Here is a 12,332-nt window from a genome sequence, read left to right on the forward strand (position 1 = left end):
TTTTCTTGTTAAAAAAAAAAAAAAAGACATAGAGGAAACGTAAATGCTTATGGTTAAGTGAAAGGGCAATTATGAAAATCCCAGACTTTGTGATTTCAACTACAATGAAGCCTCGGTGAGTCGGAATTTGATGGGGCTGCCTTGTTTTTCTGGGTCTCACAAGTTTTCTACTTTTGATAGGGAGCAGTCTGGTTTTCCAGCACTTCTTTAAGAAGAAAATAGATATCTGAGTTTTTCTTCTCTGACATGTTCCCGCTTTACACAGGTTCTGGGTTGTATTGACATTCTGAACAAGTCAAAGTTATAGACACAGCACAAACATCAGTGGTTGCGAGGGGTCAAAGAGAGGCAGGAAGGGATGAAATGTCAAAGCATAGGGCATTTTGAGATCAGTAAAGCTAGTGTGTATAACATTATGCATTTGTTAAAACCCATAGGACTGTGCAACATAAATTGTGAACCCTCATATAGACTATGATTTCAGGTAATAATAATGTATCAAAATTGGTTTGATCAATTGCAACAAATGCACCACTGGAAGATGTTATTAACAACCAGAGAAACCAAGTGCAACAGGGAGAAGAATATATAGAAACTTTCTGTATTTTATGCTTAATTGTTTTTAAACCTAAGATTGCTCTAAAAAATAAAGTCTGATTGTTAAAAAACAAATAAACTATACATTTTAAAGGAATATGGAATAATTCATGTGAAAGATGAATTATAAATGTTGGCGTACACACAGAACGTTAAATTTTAAACATTAGGACATTCTTGCAAACATCCCTTTCTTACCAATAAGGTTTTCATGAAAATGATGGTCACCCAGAAGACTGTCATTAAATCGGAGGAGATAAACCTTTGTTCCTTAAACAAGTTAATTTTTAATTTATTAGAACTCAGTGAGTGATGACAAAATCAGTGTCCAACAAATTAACATATAATTCAGAGCAAAAATACATTAAAAGGGGTAGAAAATTTTTTTAAATAAGAAAAAAAAGACTAGCAGTATGCTTACATAATGGAGCTGTGATCTGGTTAAATGATGGACAGACAACACAGACATACCTAGAAACACCATTACCAAAAATGATTGACTCTTGACAACCCCAAGTATTGTAGAATAAAAGTAGTAAGGAGCTCTGGTAGTGTGGTGGTTATGAATCGGGCTGCGAACCGCAAGGTCAGCAGTTCGAAACTACCAGCTATTCCATGAGAGAAAGATGACACTTTCTGCTCCCATAAAGATTTATAGCCTCGGAAACCCTATGCAGGGTTGCTATGAGTAAGAACTGACTCCAGGGCACATAACCACCACCAGCCGTAGGAATAGGTTTTAAATGTTTATAATATTTTGGAAATACATGACCTGGTCTTTTTTCTGAGACAGTTCTGGGTAAATTCAAACCACCAACCTTTTGACTAGTTGCCAAGTATGTAACTGTTAGTGCCACCCAAAGACTTCATAGAAACATATAGGGGGAGGACAGAAAAAAAGAGACTCAGGTCTTTTGGGACAAGATGGCCGAGTAGGCAGACATATGGAGCAGACCTTCCAAAACAAAGACATGGAAGACTGAGTGAAACAGCTAAGATGATGATCCTGGAGCCCTCTAGGCATCAGAGATGGACTGAGTTCCGACTGGAAGAGGAAGAAGAGCAGGAACAATGAGAGAAGAAAAATGGGTGGACTGGCATGGAGTAGAGTGAATATATTGAGCTTTTAGGCTGGAGTTGGCGGCAAGGGGGTGCAATTCTCCCTTGTTCCCATGTCCTCCTGGCAGACAAGGGCAGGGTCAGTCCCAGCTTTTGCCAATCTAGAGGCCAGTACCCCATTGGCCTGAGAGGAGGTCAGAAAAAATGAAACCTACCTACAAAGGAGAACTAGTAAGATTAAGCTTTGAGTTCTCAGCAGAACCATGCAGGAAAGAAGGCAATGGGATGACATATATAAAACTCTGAAAGAAAAGAGTTTCCAACCAAGAATCATATAGCCAGAAAAATAGCCCATTGAATATGATCATAAAATTAGGTCATTTTCTGATAAACAGAAATCAAAAGAATTTGGAAAAACCAAACCAACTTTATAAAATAAATAATAAAATAAAGGGAGTTCTTGGGACAGAGAACCAACAACAGAAGACAACAATCTGGGACTAACATACATGATTAAAACACCCAGATATAGAAGTATTCAAAGTAAAACTGGCTGACAAGACTGAAAATAGAGAACCAGGTATATAAATGCAACATAATGTAAAAAGAGGGTATAATGTAACTACAGAACTTCAAAATGAAGAGGAAATCTAGTTGATTTCAAGAAAAAATAATTAAAAATAAGCCTGTCACCCTAAAACCTAGCCTAACCCTTACTCCTAATACTAGTCCTAGTCCCAGTCCTAACCATAACCTTAATAAATAAACCCTAGGCCTAGTCTAGACCTAGCCATAGTGCTAACCCTAACCGGTACACCTTACTCCTATCCACCAGCATTGCAATACCCACCTCCCACTCTCAATATAAAAAGATAATAATAATAAGTAAATAAAAGAAAAAGGAGTTTCAGAAAGGCACCCTACTCTCTCTCTTGTCCCCTGTGGTCAAACATTCCCAATCCTCTAAGGACCAGCCTGGGTTGAAAGGAATCCTACCACTAAATCCCCAGGTGGAGTTTTTGTTATATTCCTTTCTATAGATTCTATCAGTCTTGCCTGCAGGAGATGAAATCCTTCATTATAGGTACCTGGATGAACTTTTAAGTGGCCCTCAAGGCCTTCCAAAGAGAGAGCAAATATAAGCTGCAGCAGATATTTTATGTCTGCTATTCTTGGGGATATACTCTGGAGTCCTGGTGTGGTGCTGTGGGTTGTTAATGTGCCAGACTGCAAAGCAGTTTGAACTGCAAGGTCTGCAGTTCAAGCTCACCAGTCGCTCTTCGGAAACCTTGTATAGGGTCGCTAAGGGTCGAATCAGACTCAACAGCACTTCACAACAACAACAACATTCTTGGGGAGCAAGGGACAGAGGTCTAGGGATCCGTAACAGGATGGGAATAAGTATTTCAGGATTTTAATCATGTACTTGGTTTTCTAGTAAGTCTGGAATCTAAGAACATTTGTAATTCCACCCTACATCAATCTGTTGTTGTCAGGTACTGACTCAGGGGAACCTCTTATACCACAGAGGGAAATGTTGCGCAACCCTACACGATCCTCATGATCCCATACTTTAAAATAGATTTTGTTCACTCTTTTGGGAGTTCATGATAATATTACTTTCAAATAGATCATCCCAAAAGGAAAACTCTTGCATCCAATGAACCAAATGGATTGAAAGACATCATCTCAGCTACTTCACAACAGCAAAATCTGAAGACCTTATAACATTGGCACAAAAGGTCCTAGGTAACATTGTTTCTTCAGCTATTTCCAGCTCTTTCCCTCCTTTCTCTCCTCTGTCTTCTAGAAGCCTTTGAAGATAATGTTTGTTTGTTTTTTAAACCCCACTGAAGTAATAAATAGCCTAAATTAGGAGGTCTGGGCATCAAGGAAGAGCTGAATTCTCTCTACCTTGATTTCATGAGTCATTATTTCTTCACTCTTTTTGTGTAGGTGTTAAATGCTGATTCAATAAAAACCAATGACTACACTTGTCCCAAATGCCAGCATAAACAGAGATAGGCTATAACCTGGTATGTGCAGCACATGTTGCCATGTGTAGTAATGGGCTCAGGGGCTTCATTCGATATGTTAGGAAATTTTTATGGTGGTTTGATTAACCAGCTATGACTAACATAAGCTATGCCTACAGTCTAAGAATTCATTCTGTTCCTTGGTTTAATGATTTCTCTTCCGTATTGTGAGAATCAGGGACTTGTTTTGACCTTCTAACTGGTCATTTGTCACTTGCCCCCATCTCATGGGTTTCCAATCTGATTTGTAAGACTGTCCAAAACCCAAACAGAAGTCACTGGAAAATGAAAACCTTCAGATGGCTGAACACTGAGAAAACAAGTGGGAATTATTTCTCTTCACAAACAGAATCTGTTTTATCTTCACTTGGTATAGCCAGGAACATCTTAAGAGTGACAGAGCTGGCAAAAATATAAAACAGATCACTCACAGATCAAAGGAATGGACTGATACTGAAGTTGGCATCTTAATATACGGAAAAATAGACATACTTACCAAACTGCACAACACCAAAATCAAAGTTATGGAAATTCTATATGAAAATACCTGCTGCATTTCTAATGCTGCCATGCATGGACACAAGGGCTTAATGTTACAAAGATGAAACTTACATGATTGGTGGAAGATCAGACCAGGACTTTTAGTAATTATGATTAGTGTGATAAATGAAGAAGGCATAGTGAAGACAGGGGAATATCAGGAGAATGCCCTGGCCAAAGAGGGCAGAAAGTGAAATAACTATAATGTGAGGTAAGGAACTCAACAGCGAAGGAGTAGAAATTCAGATATAGCATGAAGAAGGAATTAGCAAGCAGTAATAGAAAATGCCCTTCACAAAGGGCTTCAAAGACAACCAGCCCTACAAACAGTACAAACAGTGGCATTGTGGGATAAGCATTGGTCAGCCCTTCAGACCCACCAATCACTCCTTGGACACCCTATACAGGGTCACTATGAGTCCAAACAGGCACTTAACAACAACAACAACAGTATGGATTATATGCTGAAGAATATGACATCAGGATCGGAGGAAGACTCACTGACAATCTGCTGTATGCAGGTGATACAACCTTGCTTGTTGAAAGCAAAAAGTACTTAAAATACTTACTGATGAAGATCAAAGACTAACAGCTGTCAGAATAAATTGTATCTCAATGTAAAGAAAACAAAAGTCCTCACCACTGGACCAATAAATAGCATGATAAATGGAGAAATCACTGAAATTGTCAAAGACCTCATTTTGCTTGGCTCTTTTATATTTTTAATTTTTTGTGCGAGCTCATAAAAATTGTTGTTTTATTTTCTTTTGATTTCTGATACAGTGTTAGTCTTTGTTTTTTGTCATGTTCCTCTGCCTGCCTTTTTTGCTTTTTGATTAAAACATACATAGAAAGAGATACACCACTTCAACAATTTCTACATGTACATTGATTACATTTTTTAAGCTGTGCAAACATTCTCTCCAGGTAAGTCACAGTCAGTTTGCCTAGTAATTGACCAATCCCTGCAGGATTTTACACACCTTATTTACATAGTAGGAAAAGATCTTTATGACTTTGGAGGTAGACAAAGGTTTCTTAAACATAACTCATTAAAAAAATGGATAAAAAGTACTTCAAATAAAAAGGAAAGCCACAGGCTGAGATAAAATATATATATTTGACAAAGGAATTTTGTATATATCCAGAGTAATATTTCTGGCATGGTGTTAAAGAATCAGCAAGGGACTATAAACCCACCAGCTACTCCTCAGAAACCCTATACAAGGTTATTATGAGTTGGAACTGACTCTACAGCACTTAACAACAACAACAATATCCAAAATATATACAAAGCTAGGTTGCTATATAAGATAAGCATTTGACTATGAACAAGGTCAGCAGTTTGAACCCACAAACCATTCCACAGGAGAAAGATGAGGCTTTCTGCTCCCTAAAAGACTGACAAGCTTTTAAACCTATATGGAGTCCTGATGTGGCACCGTAGGATAAGCACTTAACTACTAATCACATACCCACCAGTTGCTCCTCTAAAACCCAATACAGAGTCAGAACTGACTCAATGGCACTTAACAACATTAATTCAATAAGAAGATAAACACAGTTAACACTGGACAAGGGACCTAAAGACAGAATTCACAAAAGTGGCCTTTAAACATAGCCCCACAGCTTCGTGACCAGGGAAATGCAAACAAAATCACCATGAATCATTACATCACAACCACTCAAACAGCTAAAACTACAATGACTGACAACATCATATGCTGGCAAGGGTGATGTGCAACAGGGACCTCTCATATATTGCTGGTGGGTATTTACATTGGTAAGAATACTTTGGAGGAAATTTGGCTGTTTCTTTCTTTTTTAAATATTTTATTGTGAATTATATGACAGTTTACATGAGAGAACTTTAGTTTTACATTCATTCCATTGTATATCATTTCATTGCCATGGTTCCAATCCCCTCCATGGATCATCTTCTGACCAAAGAGTATATCCTAGAAACCCATCGTCTGCTCAACCCCCCCACCCCAAGTCTTCGGCCCACAGTCCCTCTCCCTCTCTGGATCCAAAGTCCCCAGCCGCTTCATCACTCCACGTCATCGTCTCTGTCTCCATCTCAGACATCTCTGCTTCTCTGGGTAGGGTCCCGCTCTCGGCTCTTCTTTGTTGGTGGTCCCAGAGACCTCCGCTCCTAAACTTGAGAAATAATCACTCCCTTCCTTGCTACAAAATGTCTACCTTTGCATTTCCAACCCTCACAATCCGTCTTGATAACCATTATTCACTACAGTAGCGAGTAACCCATCTGTATTTCATTTCATCAGCTCCACCTAGACAGATTGGATAGTACTCACTGGTGATTCTGCCTTCCTCCATGCCCTCTAGCTCTAGGTTCCCTCTTGAAAGCTTGTAAGCCAGTCACTTCTTGCCTTTGTAGTCCCTCCCCCTCCATTTGGGTATCCAATGTCCAAGTTGCCCATCTCTGTCTACTCTGTGTGTGGAGGGGGTTTGGCAGTTTCTTATAACCCAACAATATCACCTCTAGAAATCACTCATGAGAAATGAAAACAAACTCACAAAAAGATTTGAAAATAAATATTCACTACAGCTTTACAGCTCTGGTACTGTAATTGGAGAAAGATGAGGCTTTCTGCTCCCGTAAAGACTTACAGCTTCGGAAATCCTGTACAGGGTTACTATGAGTCGGCACTGACTCCACGGCACATAACCACCACCACCACAGATTTATTTATAATTGCCTCAAATTGGAAATCCAAATGTCCATCAACAAGTAAATAGATAAACTGTAATATACACAAAGAATAGAATATTTCCCATGAATGAGAAATGGAACTACCATTACAGGGTGACTCTGTAAGATACGACATGATTAATTCAGTCACGAATGAATGAGTACCTTTAAAAATTAGATGCCATATTTTATATTTAATTCCCTTTACTTCCAAGATGAAATATTATTAGCATTAGATTGTACTAATATCATGTTAAAATTGTTGCTACAGTTACATGGTGTTGAGTCGGTTCCAACTTATAGCAACTCTATGCACAACAGAATGAGACACTGCCCGGTCCTGCACCAGCCTCATAATTGTTACACTTGAGCCCACTGTAGCCACTGTACCAAGCCATCTCATTCGAGGTCTTGTTCTTTTATACTGATCCTCCACTTTACTAAGCATGATGTCCTTCTCCAGGGACTGCTGATCTTCCACTTTACCAAGCATTTCCAGCTCATTGTGAGAAATTAAATTTCTGTTTGTTGAAGCCATCCACTTGCGGTATTTCTGTTATAGCTGCACTAGATACGACAGAATTTGGACCAGTAGCATGATATTGCTTTAACAGATTCTGAAAATACAAAAGTAGCTTTGGAAATAAGGAATGAGTACGTAGTGGAAAAGTTTTAAACTGTTTAAAATTTATATAGGGTCATGACAAACTGGAACCAGTTTCGATGGGTTTGGGGAATAGCTAGGCGTCCTTGAGTAATGCAAATAGTTAATATGTTTGACTGCCAGCCAAAAGGTTAGAAATTTGAGTCCACTCAAAGGCACCTGGGAAGAACCACTAAAGATTCTATGGGGCAGTTCTACTCTGACATTCATGGAATTACCATGAGTCGGAACTGACTCAGCAACAATTGGCAAAGGAAAGTCATTAAACACTACGTGCAATATTAAAAAGAAGATCACAGAAATTTAAAGACACAGACATGGAACTATCCCTATGACAAGTATAATATCACTTACATAAATCAGTACATCAAAGTGAGATGATGTATGTCTTTAGGTTCATATGTGAATTATGAGGAAAACTCTGATCTGACCTACCCACATGACAACGCAGATGGCTGCTGAGAAGAGACAAGGACAGACTAGGCAGTCAGACAGGACTTCCATTTTAAGGGAACTTAAGGCATTATTTACATGAATGTATCAATTTAATCTGTAGATAATAATCAGGAGAAAAACCAATGTAAAACTATTTTTAAATAAAAGAAAAATAATGATTCAATTTCTGTAATAATTTCTATATCTTACAAGGTCTCATAAAACATGACCTTGGTCAAATTTCTTCTTTTCTCTGTGTTACACTGTTATTAGGTGCCATAGAGTTGGTTCTGATGCATACTGACCCAATATACAACAGAACAAAACATTGCCCAGTCTCCAGCATTATTCTCACAACTGTTATTATATTTGAGCCCATTGCTGCCACTGTGTCAATCAATCTTATTGGGGTCTTCCTCTTTTTCACTGACCCTCTACTTTACCAAGTATGATATTTGTCTCCAGGGGATGGTCCTTCCTGAAAACATGTCCAAACTACACAAGTGACAAAGTATCACCACCATCTCTTCTAAAGAGCAATCCCAGCTTTATTTCTTCCAAAATAGATTTGTTTGTTCTTAATGGCAGTCCAAGGTAATTTCAATATTCCTCACCAACACCAAAATTCAAACGCATTGATTCCTCTATGGTTTTGAAATCACCATGGTTTGGGTCAGGCACATCATCTTTAAGGAGATCTTCTGCAGGAGATTTGACTAATATACGTGCCAACTGAATTCATGACTGCTTCTTCCATGATGCTGATTTTGGATCCAAGTAAAATGAAAACTTCGATAACTTCAATCTCATCTCCATTTATCATATTATTTATTGGTCCAGTTGTGAGGATTTTTGTCTTCTTTACATTGAAGTGCAATCCATGCTGAAGGTTGTAGTCTTTGATCTCCACCAGCATGTACTTCAACTTCTTTTTGTTTCCAGTAAGCAAGGTTGTATCATTTACATATTGTAGGCTGTTAATGAGTCTTCCTCCAATCCTGATGCCATGTTCTTCTTCATACAATAAGCTTCTCCGATTACTTGCTCAGCATACAGAATAAGGATGGTGAAAGGACACAACCCTGGGACACAACTTTCCTGATATGAAACCATTCAGCATCCTCTTGCTCTATTCAAATGACTGTCTCTTGGTCGATGTACAGGTTCTTCATGATATTCACAATAATGAAATGTTCTGGAATTTCCATTATTTGAAATGTTATCCAGAGTTTGTTATGATGGACACTCTCAGTGTTGTCTATCTCCATGGAGGACTTTTGAATTCCTGCTTAGGAAAGAATGTTTTTTGAAAAATCTGCCTTCTATAAAAGTCACCTTGATGTATGCTCAGAAGGGTAACTCCCTTACTCCTCCTTTCCTATTTGGCATCTAGAATTTCATTCCAATAGGTGATGTTTATGAGGCATCAGAGAAATATAAACAAACAAATAAAGTTCAAGTCATCAACTACATCATGTTTGTGTGACTCCTCCAAACATTTATGTTAAACAGTCACTCTTCAACAGGCTTATATCTAAAATGAGGGGAATTCAACAGTCACTGCTAATTATAAATATAGGCAAAGAAAAAGTGTAGTACCACATTTATACAATGACAAAACATTTGACAGAGGAAAATTTCCTCAAAATAAAATGTGGTGCAGTGGAAAGACATTGTACTGGAAAACAAAAGGCCAGAGTTTAAAGACAAATTTGTCAACAGTTCACTACAGAATGCCCAAACAAAGCCCTGAGCGTTAGTTTACCCATTTTTAAAGTTGTTGGTATTGTTAAGTGCCTCCGAGTTCATTCTGACCCATAGCGACCCTGTATAGGGTTTCCAAGGAGCAGCTGGTAAAATTGAACCACCGAACTTGGAGTTCAAATGACTTTGCAGTCTGACGCATTAGCCCACAGCACCACAGCAGGCTTTACTTATCTCAGATAAGGCTCCATTTTATCCACTACACCTTGTTGTTGTTGAGTGCTGTAGCATAGGTTCTAATCCACAGTGATCCCGTATAGGGTTTCCGAGGAGTGGCTGGTGGTTTGAACAGCCAACTTTGCAGTTCAAACTGATCTTGTGGTCCAGCACCCTATCCTGCATTGCCACACCAGGACTTCTATAAAAGCAGTAATTGGTGGTACTGGGATTTCAGACAGAGAATTTCCTCTATATTTCCAAATGGTTTCATAAAGCCAATATTTTGGTGGTCTTGGTACTATGGCTTAAATATCTGTGTTTCCATAAGGTCAGGATCACAAACAGAAATGATCAGTATTCATGTGTGTCTGTGTATAACATCTTTACTTTACACTAAACATGGAAAAAATATACAAGTTCCCCAAGATTTTTATCAACCCAACTAAAGCACAGTGCCATTCTCCTATGAAGTCCAACCGATTTCTATCAAATTCAGCAAAGACTTGTGGTGACTGTTTAAGTGGTGTTTGCCAGACTTATATCCTGCCTTCATACACAATGGAAATCCTCAGAGCATCTTAAAAATGATTTTCAGGAAAGTGATACTTACTGAAAATTATGATTTGGGCTGTGTGTTGGACCTAAAAAGATAAAACAACAACAAAAAACACAAGTTATTAATACGGCATGACTTACAAAAGAATTTTCAAATTAAATCAACAATAAGATCGTTAAACCCAATGCATTCATTTGTGGCAAGTGGGCCTCTGGCCGTTCACTTCCTGCTCATGGTTACATGGCAGTGACATTGAAAATCACAAGAAAGGGATTTCTTGCACTTATGCTGGTACTTTGGGAGATACTTTTGGAATTTCTGTTGTCTTTCTTTTATCTAATTTTTAAGGTTTATCTTGATACACAAAATGTGTTTTACTAATCTGCAATACAGTGGTTTGGGGACTGTGGGACCTGACCTGGGTGCTGTCTGGGGCCTTTCTCAGAACTCCAAATAACCAAAAGCCAGTTGCTCTACAGTCCATTCTGACTCATGCAGACCTCATATGTGTTACAGCAGTACCATGCTCCATAAGGTTTCCCATGGCTGAGTCTTCAAAACTACATCACCAGTACTTTCTTTTACCAGCTGGGTAGGCTCCAACGGCCAGTCTTCCACTTAGCAGCAATGTGCTCACCATTTGTAACACCCAGGGACTCTGATGATCCTTTCTGCCATTTCACCCCTTTTCTACTATCCAGGGGAGCAAAGTAGTGAGCAGCATTAATATACTCTTTTCTTTCTCTGCTCAGTTCAGGTTTCTCTGAGGTGGATACATGCATTTCTCAGTTTTACAGAAAACCTGAGTGTCCACAAGGCCTGTCTCAGTCCAATAGTTCTACTTGGAAGCCTGGTCATCCTGAGCCATAGCAGGAATACCTGACCTCCCAAAATGAAACCTGTCCCTTAAATGTCACAAAAAACCTTGCGTGTTTGGGATTATGCTCTGCACCCCAGGTTTACAGACCATTCCATCTGCATCTACTCTCTTTTACTCCTAGTAAATGGGTAATAGGTTAAGCTGGGGACTCAGATGCAGTGGGAAAGACCTTGGGGAATGGTTTTATAGCTTTCCTTTCATATTGAATTGTGTGTGTTCAGTTTCAAACTGCAAATTAACATTTCCCTCAGTGGCTGTGAATTTTCAAAGTGGGTGTCGTATTTGTCCACAGGCAAACCTCAATCACATGACTCACCAAGCCTCACAAATAAGACGCCTGTGGCCGTGATGGTCTTCACCCCATTCGTAGCCACACACTGATAATAGCCAGTGTCTGTGGTGTCCAGATCTTGAATCCTCAGCCGAGAACCATACTCTGTCTTCCGGATGATGATCCGCCGGGGCTCCTGAACTACTGGGGCATCATTCTTCAACCACCGCACATTGGGGGGCGGGTTGCCCGCCACCTTACAATGTAGAATGGCTGTCTGGCCCTGGATTATGGTGATATTGTTTACTGGCTCCAGGAAATTCAGAAAATAACCTGTGGAGGGGAAGGGTCACAAAAGAGCAAGTTTCAGTGAAGGTGGGAAGAAAAGGGCTGCCTGGGTGCTCCTTTACTGAATTATATTGAGGGGAATAGTTCTATCATACATACTGTTCTTTCTTTAAGTATTCAATCTAATCAAATAAAGAATAATACAACAAAAGCAAATGCTGTCCTACTTACTAAACTGATCCCAATTCACAGCAATTCAATGACAGGGTTGTATTCTTTCACCATACTTATTGAACCTGTATGCTGAGCAAATAATCCGTGAAGCTGGGTTATATGAAGAAAAACATGGCATCAGGATTGGAAGAAG

At 39.0% G+C, this 12,332-nt stretch overlaps 1 protein-coding gene across 1 annotated transcript in view; it reads right to left on the bottom strand.

Moving 5' to 3' along the window:
* ROR2 (receptor tyrosine kinase-like orphan receptor 2) overlaps positions 1-12,332 on the bottom strand; it is a 118,954-nt gene that overhangs the window by 33,686 nt on the left and 72,936 nt on the right. Inside the window, exons 4-5 of the mRNA XM_006875877.1 lie at positions 11,723-12,010; positions 10,581-10,611 (exon numbers count right to left, since the gene is read on the bottom strand). Coding sequence (XP_006875939.1) covers positions 10,581-10,611; positions 11,723-12,010 — 319 coding nt within the window. The remainder of the gene's footprint in view (positions 1-10,580; positions 10,612-11,722; positions 12,011-12,332) is intronic.

Source organism: Chrysochloris asiatica, unplaced genomic scaffold, assembly GCF_000296735.1.
Source record: "Chrysochloris asiatica unplaced genomic scaffold, ChrAsi1.0 scaffold00343, whole genome shotgun sequence".
NCBI classification, from domain to species: Eukaryota; Metazoa; Chordata; class Mammalia; order Afrosoricida; family Chrysochloridae; genus Chrysochloris; species Chrysochloris asiatica.